Genomic DNA, 17827 nt, shown 5'->3' with positions numbered 1-17827 from the left:
CATCTGTTCCACCAATCGTGTTAAATTAAGCCGGTGTAAGGTTCCCCAATTCTTGGCTATCTGAATCCCTAAGTACCGGAAGTCTCTTGTTACCTTCCTCAGCGGTAAATCCTCTATTTCCCTGCTCTGCTCCCCCGGATGCACCACAAACAACTCACTTTTCCCCATGTTCAATTTGTACCCCGAAAACTCCCCAAGTATCCGCATTATCTCTGGCATCCCCTCCACCGGGTCCGCAACATACAACAACAAATCATCCGCATACAAAGATACCCGGTGTTCTTCTCCTCCCCTAAACACTCCCCTCCACTTCCTGGAACCTCTCAGTGCTATGGCCAGGGGCTCAATCGCCAATGCAAACAATAACGGAGACAGGGGACACCCCTGCCTCGTCCCTCTGTGAAGCCGGAAATAATCAGACCTCCGTCCATTCGTGACCACACTCGCCATCGGGGCCCTATACAGCAACTGTACCCATCCGATATACCCATCTCCAAAGCCAAATCTACTCAGCACCTCCCACAGATAATCCCACTCCACTCTGTCGAATGCTTTCTCAGCATCCATCGCCACCACTATCTCCGCTTCCCCCTCTGGCGGGGGCATCATCATTACCCCGAGCAACCTCCGTATGTTTGTGTTAAGCTGTCTGCCCTTCACAAACCCGGTTTGGTCCTCATGGACCACCCCCGGGACACAGTCCTCTATCCTCGTCGCCATCACCTTGGCCAGAATCTTGGCATCCACGTTTAAAAGGGAAATGGGCCTATAGGACCCGCATTGCAGTGGGTCTTTTTCCTTCTTTAAGAGGAGCGATATCGTTGCCTCTGACATAGTCGGGGGCAGCTGCCCCCTTTCCCTAGCCTCATTAAAGTTTCTCGTCAAAAGCGGGGCCAGCAAGTCCATATACTTCCTATAAAATTCCACCGGGAATCCGTCTGGTCCTGGGGCCTTCCCCGCCTGCATGCTCCCAATCCCTTTCTCTACCTCCTCCATCTCAATCTGTGCTCCCAGTGCCGCCCTCTCCTGTTCCTCCACCTTAGGGAATTCCAGCTGATCCAGAAAGCACATCATTCTCTCCTTCCCTTCCGGGGGCTGAGCTTTACATAATCTTTCGTAGAATGCCTTGAACACTCCATTCACTCTCTCCGCTCCCCGCTCCATCTCTCCCTCCTCATCTCTCACTCCCCCTATCTCCCTCGCTGCTCCCCTCTTCCTCAGTTGGTGGGCCAGCAACCGGCTTGCCTTCTCTCCATATTCGTACTGTACACCCTGTGCCCTCCTCCATTGTGCTTCTGCATTACCCATAGTCAACAAGTCAAATTCTACATGTAGCCTTTGTCTTTCCCTCTACAGTCCCTCCTCCGGTGCCTCCGCATATTGTCTGTCCACCCTCAAAAGTTCTTTCAGCAACCGCTCCCTTTCCCTACCCTCCTCCTTTCCTCCTGATAGATATCAGCTCCCCTCTAACCACTGCCTTCAACGCCTCCGAGACCACTCCCACCTGAACCTCCCCATTGTCATTAAGCTCCAAGTACCTTTCAATACACCCCCTCACCCTTAAACATACCCCCTCATCCGCCAATAATCCCATGTCCATTCTCCAGGGTGGGTGCTGTTCTTTTTCCTCTCCTATCTCCAGGTCCACCCAATGTGGAGCGTGGTCCGAGATAGCTATGGCCGTGTACTCCGTCCCTGTCACCTTCGGGATCAATGCCCTTCCCAAAACAAAAAAGTCTATCCGTGAATATACTTTATGAACATAGGAGAAAAACGAGAACTCCTTACTCCTAGGCCTGCTAAATCTCCAGGGGTCTACTCCTCCCATCTGCTCCATGAAGTCTTTGAGCACCCTAGCTGCAGCCGGCCTCCTCCCGGTTCTGGACCTCGATCTGTCCAGCCCTGGGTCCAGCACCGTATTGAAGTCTCCCCCCATTACCAACTTTCCCGCCTCTAGGTCCGGGATACGTCCCAACATATGCCTCATAAAATTTGCATCATCCCAGTTCGTGGCATATACGTTCACTAGAACCACCGCCTCCCCTTGCAATCTACCACTCACCATCACGTATCTACCCCCACTATCCGCCACTATGGTCTTTGCCTCAAACAGTACCCGTTTCCCTACTAATATAGCCACCCCCCTGTTCTTTGCATCTAACCCCGAATGAAACACCTGCCCCACCCATCCTTTGCATAGTCTGACCTGGTCTATCAGTTTCAAATGCGTCTCCTGCAGCATAACCACATCTGCCTTTAATTTCTTTAGGTGTGCGAGTACCCGTGCCCTTTTAATCGGCCCGTTCAGCCCTCTCACATTCCACGTGATCAGCCGGGTTGGGGGGCTCTTTACCCCCCCACCCCCTTGTCGACTAGCCATCCCCTTTTTTAATCCAGCTCCTCACCCGGTTCCCACGTGCCCGTATATCCCCCCGACGGCGCCCTCCCACCTCGACCACCCCACCCCGTACCAGCTCCCCCTTCTCCCCAGCAGCAGCAACCCAGTTAACCCCCCTCGGGTTAACTGTGGCTGACCTCGGCCCCCACTGTGCGAGGCCCCCTCCTTCCTGCTTCCCTGTTCCCGCCATGATTACCATAGCGCGGGAACAAAGCCCGCATTTCCCACTTGGCCCCGCCCCTAATGACCGGCGCCCACAGTTCCTCATCCTCCCTCCCCCCCAACATGGGGAAGAGAGAAAAGTTACAGGGTCGCAAGATTAACAACTTGAAAAATCATCCCCTCCCCCTTTTTCCCCCCTTCACCCCACGTAATCACCCCACCACTTTGTCCCAAACGTTCTTTTTCTTGTCCGCCTATTCCAGCTTCTCGTCCACAATAAATGTCCACACCTCTTCTGCCGTCTCAAAATAGTGGTGCTTCCCTTGGTGTGTGACCCACAATCTTGCCGGCTGCAACATTCCGAATTTGACCTTCCTTTTGTGAAGCACCGCCTTAGCCCGATTAAAACTTGCCCTCCTTCTCGCCACCTCCGCACTCCAGTCTTGATATACGCGGATCACAGCGTTCTCCCACCTACTACACCGAGTTTTCTTCACCCATCTGAGGACCATCTCTCTGTCATTATAGCGGAGAAATCTCACCACTATGGCTCGAGGTATTTCTCCAGCCCTCGGTCTTCGCACCATAACTCGATAAGCTCCCTCCACCTCCAACGGGCCCTCCGATCCCATTAACGAGTGAAGCATCGTGCTCACATATGCCCCGACGTCCGCCCCTTCTGCGCCTTCGGGAAGACCAAGAATCCTTAAATTCTTCCTCCTCGCATTATTCTCCAGCACCTCCAGCCTTTCCACACACCTTTTGTGTTGTGCCTCGTGCATCTCTGTCTTCACCACCAGGCCCTGTATTTCGTCTTCATTTTCAGCGGCCTTTGCCTTCACGGCCCGAAGCTCCTGCTCCTGGATTTTTTGCTCCTCCTTTAGCCCTTCAATCGCCTGTAATATCGGGGCCAGCAGCTCCTTCTTCATCTCCTTTTTTAGTTCTTTCACACAGCGCCGCAGGAACTCTTGTTGGTCAGGGCCCCATACCAAACGGCCACCTTCCGACGCCATCTTGCTTTGTGCTTGCCTTCCTTGCCGCTGCTCTAGAGGATCCTCTGCAATCCGGCCGCTTTCCTCTCCTTTTTCCATCCGTATCCAGGGGGTATTCCCTTCTGGTTTACCACACAGTGTTTTTAGCCGTTAAAATTGCCGTTGGGGCTCCTATTAAGAGCCCAAAAGTCCGTTCCACCGGGAGCTGCCGAAACGTGCGACTTAGCTGGTTATCGCCGCACCCGGAAGTCGTTTTTGCCAAATCTAACAGTCTGCTTTTAGTCACTGTCCGTAAGGTATTACGTGTGACCGTCTCCACCCCCAAAAACTTCAGAGCCAATGAAAGAGCCATTGTCCACAGCACACTCCCTACTTAAACTAAAATACCACACCTGATAAGCAACCACAATATGCTCACCCCTCACTGTCTTAGATAGATAGACTTTTATCCCCCTCGAGCCCCCAATTTGTTATGGGCCAGGGTTTAGAGAACCCCAAAGTGTATCATGGAGTTCACCTGACCCAAAACTTTTAATAGATTGCGGTATGGGGAGCACATGGCCCACTCTACAGGTGTGGTAGTTCAGAAATGGAAAAGTATTTTTTAAAACAAAACAATGTTTATTCTTATGAACTCACGTCAACTTTTTAAAAACATACAGGGAACATCTTAGCAACCATCAATTCAAATACAACCCCCAAAGAATACAACACTAAGTAATCCTTAATAACTTCCCAAACAACATCCAGAAGACAAAATAAACACCTTTTAACAGAAGCACATTAGGTTTACATTCACTACTGAGAACATTTATAATTCTGAATTCACCAAATGATCAAGAGATAGTCTTTCCATGGCAGAGAGATCAACTGTACACCTGCTCTGTCTGGCTTCAGCTCCAACACTGAAAGCAAAACAAAAACACACCCTGCAGCAAACAGCCTAAAACAAAAGTAAAAAGCTGACAAGATAGCCCAGCTCCACCCACTCTCTGACATCAGTGCAGTAGTAAACACCCATTTCTTAAAGGTACTCTCACATGACAAGGAGCTGGAGGAATGTGCAAATGGAGCAGGGAGGGAGTATAGCTGCAATTATAGTGGGAGAAATCACATATACCATAAACATAGTCAGACCAAATGGTTTGTTTTCTCTGCTGTAATTCCTCGACTTTGAAATTTCCCCATAATCATTCTTTGACTCCTGCTCAATGACTAATTCTTCTCATATTAATGAAGTGCTTTGGGATGCTTCACCACATTGAAAGCAGCATTTAAATTAAGAAGAGGCAAAACTGAATAAAGCATCCTGAACACGTTGAGGCAATTAATATTTTTTACCCATATAATACCAAATGATTGCAGTTTGAAGTATTTTATTTTATGTTAAGGGATTTGAGACGTCTAGCTGTTATGTTAGCCAAGTGCAAGTCTACCTTTCTTGCAATAGTGCAAGAATACTGAAAATCATATCAATTTTGTTTTCCATCAAATTCTTTGGAGGCAACTATGCCTCAGGAAACACATTGCATAACATGTTCAGAGCAAAATATTTCCACATGAAATAAACCTCCTTTGGGATAAACATTAAAAAAATGGAAACTCTGGATTATAATTGCACATAAATTACTCCATTCATAAAATGATTTTTTTCTTGGAAGATTTTCAGAATATTTCAAATATTGTCTCAATTGCACATTCTGCTGCTTTCTAATAGAATTGCTGTAAGGGTCTTTCCTGTTGATTCCCTTTTTCCCCCTTTCTTTATTATTGCCGATATAATTTTTGATCCCTGGATGCTTAATGGACATGGATCTTTATGTCAAGCAGCAGAGAGAATGAGGAATTCAAGAAGTTTCCACATAGTTTATGATACTGCTAGTTTTCAAACAGAAGACCTCGCCCGGAAAACTTGGTTTGAAGGAAGGTGTGCGTAGAGACAGCCATCTGAAGCAAAGATTTCACCTCTCTTCTCCTCTGTGTTTGTTTATCTTATGTGTGTATGATTAGAGGGTGGGGCAAGTTAAAGTGGGGGATTAGGAATTATATAATGGTTAACCAGTTGTATTTGCTCCATATTTCATTATAGTTCTTGTTATTAATAAACCTGGTGACTATAATTGTTGGGCAGCCAAAGACTTTGGGTATTTTTCTAAGAATGGTTTAGTCCTTCAATTGTGTTGCGACTCTGGGTCAAGGTGAGCTGGAATTGACTGTGCCCTTGCCCAGGGTGTCGTAACAATGCTCATTAAATCATAGCCGCCACATTATCTCCCATAACAATTTTGGTTCTCTGCTGACATTGAATAGTTTTGTCAGGCACGCAGTAGCTTTCTGAGTCAACCCAATGATGGACCAGTACAGCTAAAGTACTGTTAGGATGCGCATTCCAGGATTTCGACCCTGTGATGATGGAGTGAGTGACAAGATATTTCCAAATCAGGATGGTGCGTGAATTTTGAAGGGAGCGTGTAGGTAGTGATGTTCCCTTGCCTTATCCTTCTAAGTGGTAACGGTCACAGGTTTAGAAGATGCTGTTGTAGATGGTGCACACTGCTATGACTATGTGCCGGAAGGAATAAACGTTTAAGGTGAATAAGGCGCTGATAAAGCAGTGTGCTTTCCCTTAGATGCAATTGAGCTTCATCAGCATTGCTGGAGATGCACCCATGCAGCCAAGTGAGGAGTATTCCATCACGCTATTGGGAGGAGGGAAGGCCACAGACTACAAACATGTGCATTTCATTACAAAGAACAAAGAAAAGTACAGCACAGGAACAGGCCCTTCGGCCCTCCAAGCCCGTGCCGACTATGCTGCCCGTCTAAACTAAAATCTTCTACACTTTCTGGGTCCGTATCCCTCTATTCCCATCCTATTCATGTATTTGTCCAGATGCCCCTTAAATGTCACTGTCGACCCTGCTTCCACCACATCCTCCGGCAGCAAGTTCCAGGCACCCATTACCCTCTGTGTAAAAAAACTTGCCTCGTACATCTCCTCTAAACCTTGCCCCTCGCACCATAAACCTATGCCCCCTAGTAATTGACCCCTCTACCCTGGGGAAAAGCCTTTGACTATCCACTCTGTCTATGCCCCTCATAATTTTGTAGACCTCTATCAGGTCGCACCTCAACCTCTGTCGTTCCAGTGAGAACAAACCGAGTTTATTCAACCGCTCCTCATAGCTAATGCCCTCCATACCAGGCAACATCCTGGTAAATCTCTTCTGCATCCTCTCTAAAGCCTCCACATCCTTCTGGTAGTTTGGCGACCAGAATTGAACACTATACTCGAAGTGTGGCCTAACTAAGGTTCTATACAGCTGCAACATGACTTGCCAATTCTGAGACTCAATGCCCCGGACAATGAAGGCAAGCATGTTGTATGCCTTCTTGACTACCTTCTCCACCTATGTTGCCCCTTTCAGTGACCTGTGGACCTACACATCTAGAACTCTCTGACTTTCAATACTCTTGAGGGTTCTACCATTCACTGTATATTCCCTACTTGTATTAGACCTTCCAAAATGCATTGCCTCACATTTGTCCGGATTAAACTCCATCTGCCACCTCTCCGCCCAAGTCTCCAAACGATCTAAATCCTGCTGTATCCTCGGACAGTCCTCATCGCTATCCGCAATTCCACCAATCTTTGTGTCGTCTGCAAACTTACTAATCAGACCAGTTACATTTTCCTCCAAATCATTTATATCGACTACGAACAGCAACGGTCCCAGCACTGATCCCTGCGGAACACCACTAGTCACAGCCCTCCAATTAGAAAAGCACCCTTCCATTGCTACTCTCTGCCTTCCATGACCTAGCCAGTTCTGTATCCACCTTGCCAGCTCACCCTGATCCCATGTGACTTCATCTTTTGTACCAGTCTGCCATGAGGGACTTTGTCAAAGGCCTTACTGAAGTCCATATAGATAACATCCACTGCCCTACCTGCATCAATCATCTTTGTGACCTCTTCGAAAAACTCTACCAAGTTAGTGAGACATGACCTCCCCATCACAAAACCATGCTGCCTCTCACTAATACATCCATTTGCTTACAAATGGGAGTAGATCCTGTCTCGAAGAATTCTCTCCAGTAATTTACCTACCGCTGACGTAAGGCTCACCAGCCTGCAGTTCCCTGGATTATCCTTGCTACCCTTCTTAAACAAAGGAACAACATTGGCTATTCTCCAGTCCTCCGGTACATCACCCGAAGACAGTGAGGATCCAAAGATTTCTGCCAAGGTCTCAGCAATTTCCTCTCTAGCCTCCTTCAGTATTCTGGGGAAGATGCCATCAGGCCCCGAGGACTTATCTACCTTAATATTTTTCAAGTTGAGAGAATCTCGACCCATACAAGACTATCAAGAGGGAGCAATTCATAATGAAAGCTTCCCCAACTACAGCAGTGTCCCTTCATCATCCCTCAAGTATTTCTTACCGAATTCCCAGATCTTGTTTCTCAAGCAATTCCAGGAGGAAAATAGAACTGGTTGATATTTCATTAGTTAATTTCCAAGGAGTCAAGTGAAAAAGTGACAGGAGCCTGGATGTCTTTGAAAAGACTTTCGCTTAGCTGAACAAGAAGTTCAGTTGCCTGAATCTCTAAGTCACAGACTTACTCAAAACAACATCTGGCTGGCTAAAGAGCAAGGTTGAAAATAAGTGGTCAGTGCTCCTGGAAAGTCACCCTCATAGTCTCCAGATTTAAAACCGACATTGAGAACTAAATCCATCAAATGGGGCATGAATTAACATCTCACTTGAGGCAAGACTGTCACTCTGTAAATCTTAATCAGAATTATTTTCATTATGCCATGAAACTACAAAGTATAAAAGCAATTTGGGTTGATGTTTAATTAGAGAAACACACATTTCAACTGCATATTTGGAATAACTAAACAGAATGTCATTATGCAAGAACTCAATACTCATCATTGTTTACCAATCTTAAAAGAGATACTGTGCATTGAAATAACAGTTTATAAAACATGTATGGGTTCAGAGTGAAAAAAGGACTCACATGCGAGTGCTAGAAATAATTTGGAACATTACCATCTCCGGCCCGCCTGATGCAATTCTCTACATACTTCACACTTGACATTTACAGCCATTCTACTAAACTATGTTTTTCCAACTCATTTATTTCCTGCGTGCATATTTCTTCTGGTTTGTCCTTCTTACTCCACATCTGCCTCTATTTCTGAAATTGTTAGCTATAACTAGTATACACCCCCATTTTGCTGGACATCTGTAGCACTCCAGGACATCCTCATAAAGCATTCTTCATGAGTAAATTCAGAAAGTGAACATGGGAAATGCAATCAATCGTGCAGGACATTGTAGTTAAGTCTGATACAGGGGCATTGGTTAAAAATGGTATGTTCAATATTCAGCAAGAGTTACTGGAGAATGATCAGCACCAGGAACATTTGCTGTCTTGTCCCTGTCCTGGCTTGCAATGTTAAGGTGAAATGTATACTCAACTGCTGCCCTGGAGGAGATCAATTAGTAAAGCACAGACTGGGAATTGAAGCTGACATTTTTGCATCTGTGCCACTTAATATCACACGACTCTGGGTGCTGATGGTAGGTGGTTGGCAGCAGGGCAGGCATTGTAGCCAAAAGGACATTATTCACCTTTACTGCACTTCCTTCCTTTTGCAAATGCCAGTTCAGTTTTGATTTATGGTTTTATTTATCATGAACCTTGCGGCTTGTAATCGCAAGCTGATCTCCCAGTGACATGAACCCCAAGAGCCAATTTGTCTATCATTCCACTGATACGAAAGCCTTCCACAACAAAACAAAAAGGTAACAAACGGACTCTGGAGTATTTCAGAAGCTGAAATATGCTTGTAGGGTTTAGTTGTGAGTTGACTCCTGACATGCATCAAATATGATCAAATATAAACTTAGCAATCTGCATTTGTTGACAGTTGTAGAGACCCAGACTACTATATTTACAGAATTTAGACAATGACAAAAGAAAAATTGTAAGAGCCAATGAATTCCTGACCTTGCCATAAGTTTGTGGAGCTCCTGTTTGTGTTGCTGGTCTTCTGCAGCTATGGCGTGCTGAGCTTGCTGTTGCATGTTCGTGACAAAGTGTTGCATGTGTTGGAAAGCTTCAATCTAGAGTGAAAGACAAATAATGCAGAATTCATCAAAATTAAATTAAATTCAAGGAAGAGTACTCTCCATGGTGTCCTCACATCGGCACTCACACAGACTGACTTAAATCTCGTCATGCATGGTCTTCCTTTTGAAAATACCAGTTCAATTTTGATTCATGGCCTTATTTATCAGGAACTGTGTGGCTTGTAATCGCAAGCTGATTTCCCATTGACATAAACCACAGAGACACTGCCCATCATTCCACTTTCACAAACACCTTCCACAATGATAATAAAAAGATAGCAAATTAAATCTGGAATAGAATATTCTTATAGGCTTTAGTTGGAAATGGAAGATCACCATTTTCAATCCGTTTCTTCATAAGTACTAACAGATTCTTAAATCGGCTGCTAACTGGGAAACCCAACTATGGTGAATATGAACAGCAGTTGCCCTATTTTTAAAAGTTTCCAACACGGTGCAGAAGTCCTTCCTTTACTAAGGGTTCACTCCAGAATTTGAGCAAGCACTATGTTGGGTGACAATATCAAGCTCAGCTGAGATGTGTCCTGCAGTCCCTCAGCCTGCTAACATTCATTGGAAATAATGACCCTTGGTGAAGTACCAGAAGGAAAACCAGCATGCATTTTAGTGACGAATGGGTGGAGAAAAACGGATAGAAAACTAGTGAGAAAAATGAACGGAGAGAAAACCTAGTGAGAAAAATGAACTGGGAGGAAATGGGAGAGAATTATATAAAATGGTTTATTTCAGAAATATTCTAGGCAAACAGATCAAACTGAAAAGGTTTCAATGGGAGCCTGAAGTTACACTCATTACATTACATCAGAAGGTAAACATCATGTTGTTATCCACAAGACATTTTATTAAATAAGCTATGCTTCTACAGAGAAGACAATGTAATGTCACAACCTGGAAACTTTAGTGTAGAGTCAAATACATGCAGTTTCTTGTAACTAACCCTTTTCTGAACATTTCCTTTTACCTTTCTATATTACTATGCACTCCTTGTCCTACAAAAGCATCTCATTTATAAAATTGTCTCTTGTGAATGGTGAGATGTGATGTAATGTATGCACAAATTATTCCCTGTATTTAAACAAACGTCCCTGGAAGGATACCAATAAATCTGCACAACATATTTCTTACAGTTATAAATTAAAAAAAAAAGGAAAAATGAATGTTCTGAAAATGCCATCAACAATTGAACCAATCATGAGAGACTGATTTCAAACAACCAAGGCAGAACTTTCTGTTTTTCTCCTTCATTAATGGGATAATAAAATTGGAGGAATATCCAACTTTGAAATTTAGTTTTTTTGTGTGATTTTGTTAGGTCATTAATTACCCACTAATTAACATTAAAACACGTATTCCCTCATTTTTGTTACGAGAAATTTTACTCCCCAAACATGACAGAAACTCACACGACCACTCAGACACACGACTCGAGGAACTACCATAGAATGGGAATGCCAATTCTGTCAGTAAGGACAGAGTGCAATCATAGATTATCATAGAATTTACAGTACAGAAGGAGGCCATTCGGCCCATCGAGTCTGCACCGGCTCTTGGAAAGAGCACCCTACCCAAGGTCAACACCGCCACCCTATCCCCATAACCCAGTAATCCCACCCAACACTAAGGGCAATTTTGGACACTAAGGGCAATTTAGCATGGCCAATCCACCTAACCTGCACATCTCTGGACTGTGGGAGGAAACCGGAGCACCCGGAGGAAACCCACGCACACACGGGGAGGATGTACAGACTCCACACAGACAGTGACCCAAGCCGGAATCGAACCTGGGACCCTGGAGCTGTGAAGCAATTGTGCTATCCACAAGGCTACCGTGCTGCCCCAAACTACTTTTGCAATCAGTTTGGATTGACAGTGCTGGAAGCCTGAGACGAGGGGATCAGCCAGATAAGCGGCGAGAAATGGAGATCGCTACACATTGTCCAAGAAATCATAGACTGGTTGAGGAGAAGGCCTTTTCACCCATCTTGTCCATGTCGGCTCACTGCAAGAGTGAGCTGGTTTGGTTTAGCACACTGGACTAAATCGCTGGCTTTTAAAGCAGACCAAGGCAGGCCAGCAGCACGATTCGATTCCCGTAACAGCCTCCCCGAACAGGTGCCGGAATGTGGCGACTAGGGGCTTTTCACAGTAACTTCATTGAAGCCTACTCGTGACAATAAGCGATTTTCATTTCATTTCATTTCAAGAGCAAATCAGCTAAATCCCACTTCCCTGCCCTTTTCCCCAGCTCTGCAAATTCTCTCTGCAGTTGCTCATCCAATTCTCTTTTGAAAGCCATGACTGAATATACATATATCATACTCACATTCAGATCATAGATCATAGAATTTACAGTGCAGGAGAAGGCCATTCGGCCCATCGAGTCTGCACCGGCTCTTGGAAAGAGCACCCTACCCAAGGTCAACACCTCCACCCTATCCCCATAACCCAGTAACCCCACCCAACACTAAGGGCAATTTTGGACACTAAGGGCAATTTATCATGGCCCAATCCACCTAACCTCAACATCTTTGGACTGTGGGAGGAAACCGGAGCACCCTGAGGAAACCCACGCACACACGGGGAGGATGTGCAGACTCCGCACAGACAATGACCCAAGCCGGAATCGAACCTGGGACCCTGGAGCTGTGAAGCAATTGTGCTATCCACAATGCTACCGTGCAACTCTTAAATCCTAAATATTTACAGCTGTGATAACCCTTACAAGGGCTACGAAGGATCACTCATCTGTGGGGCTTGGGGAGTATGAATCTGCATGGTAACAGACAGTGGCCCATCAGCTGGGGCTAGTTATCGAGCCTTTTAAATACCATCCCAGACCGGGGGTCCTACTAGTCCCTGGCTGGGACATTTGTGTTGTACGGCGTGGGTGAGGCTTTACATTTGAGATTAAATTCAATTAGCTAAACCTTCATCTTAGAGTCTCCTGGATTATTACAGCAGCATAAAAAGGTTTCTGTATCTCGCCATTTGTTTTTTTGCCTTTCCCTTAAATTGGTGTTGTCTAGTTTTAAAAAAATATATATTTAGAGTACCCAATTATTTTCTTTTCCAATTGAGGGGCAATTTAGTGTGGCCAATCCACCTAACCAGCACATCATTGGATTGTGGGGGCGAAACCCACGCAGACACGGGGACTGGATAAATAACTGAAGGGGAGGAAATTGATCAGTATGGGGAAAGAGTAAGACTAACTCCTTCAAAGAGTCAGCACACCAGTATGGGCTGAACAGCGTCCTCCTGTGCTGTAGGATTTTATGATATGAAGAGAATTTAAAAGTATATTCTTCTGCCCTCTTTCAGTGTTCTCCCCTCAGCTCACCTGGCAGCCCTAGAGGCAAATTATTCAGCGACTTGCATTTCAAAATCGGGTTTGAATGCAATTTTAGCAACAATCACAACAACTCTATGGTTTCCAACAATAACATGCACCGTTTTGGTTGATCGGTAAATGAAGCAAATGAAGTTGGCAAAAGAAAAATGGCAATTAAAGATAAAAACTGGCAGCTGCTTATTAATGCATCATTTCCTGTTCTATCAACATCTCTAATAACATATTCGATAGTAACAATAACTCTGCAGTTCTAAAATACTTTCATACGTTCACCCGGAATTTACTCTCTAATTATATTCTGGAAACGAGCCCCAGGCTGGCTCTTCATCATATACATTCTGTAGGTCAATTAGAATTGTCATAACCAACACAAAATTACCGTTTGTAGTGGGGTGGGTAACAGAAACAGGAATAAAAGATGACAATGATTACTGAATGTTTTTAAAGTTATGTATGAGCAGTAATGGAGTTATGCTAATTGGTTTACAATTTACTGACTTGGACAAGGTTTGAGACAGCTGAGCAGATAGCCTCAATTATGAAGATAATCAAATCATGAATTCTCCACAATATTTCAGCAACAACCAATTTGTTGTTGAAGCCCCATTATCTATTTTATCCCCAAGCAGAAGTACTTACAGACTCTTAATTTGTTGTGGTCAACAACACAGCGTACTCATAATATCAGTGAAATGGGACCTTAAATCTTTAAGGGAGACTGACTGCAGTTGTATGCAGGTTTTAATTGCTCTTTTCAGAAAACCTGCCATTCCTTGCACGAAAAAGAGGATAAACATGACAAACCAAACTCGACTGAGATACGCCCATCTGTTTCCTGTATGTTATTTCCCATGTTAGGTTTCACAATGTTCCAAATTGGTGGGCCTAAACAGTAAGCAGAGTACCTGCAAGGATTATACATAGTGATTGTTATACCCTCAATAACGACGCTTAGAGAGTAAACGGTACAGAAGGCTTTAATAAGCTAAGAACTAGCCTGGTGCCGAGACGGGTGCTAATTGGGTGCCGGCCACAAGGCGGCCCCATATATATGACTCCCAGGTGGGCGGAGCCGGAGGCGGAGTCCCCCAGGGTTCCAAGCCCGGTCCTAAAAAGGACATCACCTTACATGATGATAAGGGTACAGTAATACAGTAACCGTTCATCACATGCACCCCTGTTTTAAAAAAAGTCCAGCGGGAGTGAAGTGCCATCATAAGTCCATTCGTCTCGGCGGCCTGATCGTCCTTATCGACCTCCTCAGCTCGGGCAGTGGTGCGGCGGACACGGACGTCTTAGTTGAGGGTACATCCGGGAGCACGGTGGTCGGAACCTTGGTCAGGGTCGGGGTAGGGGATCGGGGCGCAGGGGGAATAGTTGGGGCTGGGGGTAGCGGTGCCGGCGCCGGCGGGGTGTGTAGTGCCTCCACAATGGCTTGTGCCTCCTTCGCGACTGCAGAGTGCCGAATCTCGGAGGCCGTGAGGGTCCGGGAGAAGAATGCTACTGGTCTGCCTGCCTGGTTGAGGGTAGCAGCCAGGGCGATGTCTGATGCGGAACTTGATAAAGTGGACCAGCCGGGTAACCCCCGGGTGGCAGAGGTCATTGTGGATAGCTTGCAGGCGGTCCTCCTGCGGGTTGGCGTTCGTGCTGCGGGACAGGGCATCTGGGGGCTCGTTGACCTCCCCTGGACGATACTTGATGTAGGTCGAGCGGATGCCGGATTCGGACACGTCTCTGATGTGCAGGTTCATATGGGTTTCCCCTGTCACATCCTGATGGTCACAGTCCCTGGCAAGCGCACTGAGTTTTTCAATTAATTTGTCTAGCGATTCCCCCGAGCGCTGCCGGGAGGTAGAGAGCAGGTGCCTGGCATGTACCTCGTTGATGGGTTTGACAAACCACTTGCGGAGTAACTCGACCGCCTCTTCATAAGTAGTCGCCTTTTCAAGCGTGGCGGAAATTCTGTGACTCACCCGGGCGTGGAGTAGGCGCAGCTTGCGTGGCCCCAGGATGGGAGTCTCTGAGGAGTCCAGGTAGGCCTCGAAGCATCGGAGCCAGTATTTAAAAATGTATTTTGCCTCCGGTGTCCGTGCTTCCCAGGTTGAGCTTCTCTGGTTTTAGGCCCGCGTCCATCCTGATGTAGTTTAGCTTATTAAATTGTTGTACCCTCAATAACGACGCTTAGAGAGTAAACGGTAAAGAAGGCTTTAATAAGCTAAGAACTAGCCTGGTGCCGAGACGGGTGCTAACTTGGTGCCTCCCACTAGGCAGCCCCTTATATACGACTCCCAGGTGGGCAGAGCCAGAGGCGGTGTCCCCTAGGGTTCCAAGCCTGGTCTTAAAGGGGACATCACCTTTAATACAGTAACCGTTCATCACAGTGATGTTGAGACCTTGTGATATCATTGATACAGGCAGAGTAGGTGAAGCAGTAACTGTTTGCTTGTTCCAAACTGTAGGTTACTCAAGTGCATCCTGTGCACATGCTGGAAATACAGATGAACACCATTTGATCAAACTCAATTCATCTATCTGGAAAGAATTTGCAGTCTGTCCATCAACAGTGACTACTGTTTCTTAAATAGTGCCCATGCTTTAGTCTACCTAGAAATCCAGTCCATGCGCAAATTAATTCATGTGAAGATCATCCTGACATCACTTCTTGCTAATGCTTTATCCTTATCTTGTTCTGCCCCCTCATTCCATATTATCTTAAAAGTTGTGCTCTAGATTAATCTTTCCTATAGTCTTCATCATCTTATATCACTCTGCAAGATCTGCTGTCAATCATCTCTACTTCAGGGTGAAAAACCAAGTACACATGTCACATAAACGTATCAGCTGGTTAAAGCAAACTTTTTATTCAGAAAGTACTGTTAAGGTAAAAATTGTACATGGAGAAGTTAAAATTAAGGGTCTCTCTGTTTTAATTATGCTTGCAATAATGTGATTGGAAGATTCTGCAAAGTTCTGATACAAAAGTGCAACAAACTAACCGTTTACTGTTGAGACACCTGCTATTCTTGTAACTGAAAACAAGGAGTTATGGACATCAGTTATCGAATGTTTTCAGAGGAATGTGATTGGAAGCTAATTGTTGCTAGGGGGACCTAATTGGTCATGTATGTAACCCCTTCAAGCTAATGAGGAACATGTATAAAAAAGGCTAACTGCCGCTGTGAAATTGAGAAGGTGACTGCGAGCACTGCGAAGTGCCGGCTCTTCCCCCAAAAGCTTTTGCCAATAAATGGACTTGACTCAACTCTTTGGTGTGGACAGGTTATTACCCACTTCAATTGGCGTAGTTGCAGGATTCTGCCCCCGGCCTGAGGTGGTTGGCCACCCCTCTGGAAAACCGGGACAGAATAACTGAACGTTGGTAAAGAGTTGAGTCAATTCACGGAAGGTTGAGTGACTGAGAGAATGGTAACTGCCTGAGTTGACCCAAGGACAAGGAAGTGCTTGTCCCTAACACGCAGCCTTAGACCGGTTGTTAAGGGAGGAAATCCTCTCACGTGAAGGTCAGGACCCTGAAGTGGGTGTAGGGACTGGAGACAGAGCATTTGAGAGGAAGACTCAGGCAGCTGTGAGAAAGTGTGTGTGAGCAGTCAAAGGTCGGAAGAAAATTACAGAACTGTAAGTATACTTTTCATCTCAACAATTTGCAAGCGGCAAGGGGGAACTGATCATTCAAGAACTTGTCGGACTCGGGTAACGACGACCACCGAGAGAAAGACGTGGCCGAGGTGTAAAGGAAAGAGCGCTCTAAAAACCGGTGGATAAAACACGATCTAGAGACTCGGGGATAATCATGAGTATAAAAATTGTTACTGAAATGGCAGGAGAGGAAGTGAATCGGGGACTGGCAGGTTCACTGATAAATAAGTATATGACCGACAGACACTCACTAATTAAAAAGATGCAGAAAGATGGTTGGGCTGTCTCTCAGACATTGGAACAACAAAGGAAATGGATACATGGTGAAAAGAAAGATAAAACAAAGAAAGTAGTATTGTTAGTACACCAATTAGCTGGACTAATTGGACAGTTAACAGTCTACGAAAAAATGGTCTGAGGACAAAGATAAGATTAAGAAATTAGAATCTAGGGTAAAGGAATTAGAAAAAAGGAATTAACTATTAGAGGAGAATCATTGGGGTCTCCTTCCACCCTATGAGACAACACAACAGGAGGCAACCCCCCCCCTTACGGAAGAATGTAATATGGCCTCGGTAACCAGGACAGGAACTGAGGCACAACCGAGGGCAACTTATAAACCCTTCACCCCTGGGGAAAGACAGCAAATATCGGACTCCTTGGGCAAATTACAACCACGAAGTGCAAATGCTAAATTTTGGGCGGAATTGGATACCGTATGGGTAGGACACCAATTACATTTGCGGGACATTCACCAATTAGTCAGAGCCGCATGCCTCAGGATAATTGGAGACTGGTTAACGGTCCAGGCAACACAAATGACTTCCAAACTGGAGTCTGGGCGCAGGCATTAGCCCTCCTTACCGAAGTGGACACCCAACAGGCGGACTTTGCCCCATTTAAAACAGCAGTACAAACAGCCCTGGGAAACGCACCAACTAATTGGAGTAGGATTACCACAACTAAGCAACAAAAGGGAGAGGGAGCCTCTGAATATGGAGAACGATTGTTCCGGGTCTACGAAGAATGTTCAGGAATAGCAAATCCAACACCCACTGATCGTGCCTTTATCCAAGCCTTCAAAGACGGGCTCTCAAGT

At 45.5% G+C, this 17827-nt stretch overlaps 1 protein-coding gene across 4 annotated transcripts in view; it reads right to left on the bottom strand.

Annotated features, from left to right (window-relative positions):
* The window catches only part of mtor (mechanistic target of rapamycin kinase), a 436061-nt gene that overhangs the window by 94598 nt on the left and 323636 nt on the right, over positions 1–17827 (bottom strand). For all 4 annotated transcript variants that reach the window (XM_072478465.1, XM_072478464.1, XM_072478466.1 and 1 more), the window contains one exon: positions 9577–9692. In XM_072478465.1, coding sequence (XP_072334566.1) covers positions 9577–9692 — 116 coding nt within the window. The remainder of the gene's footprint in view (positions 1–9576; positions 9693–17827) is intronic.

This window comes from Scyliorhinus torazame, chromosome 16, assembly GCF_047496885.1.
Source record: "Scyliorhinus torazame isolate Kashiwa2021f chromosome 16, sScyTor2.1, whole genome shotgun sequence".
Taxonomy (NCBI): Eukaryota; Metazoa; Chordata; class Chondrichthyes; order Carcharhiniformes; family Scyliorhinidae; genus Scyliorhinus; species Scyliorhinus torazame.
This window is presented reverse-complemented; position numbering and strand designations above follow the sequence as displayed.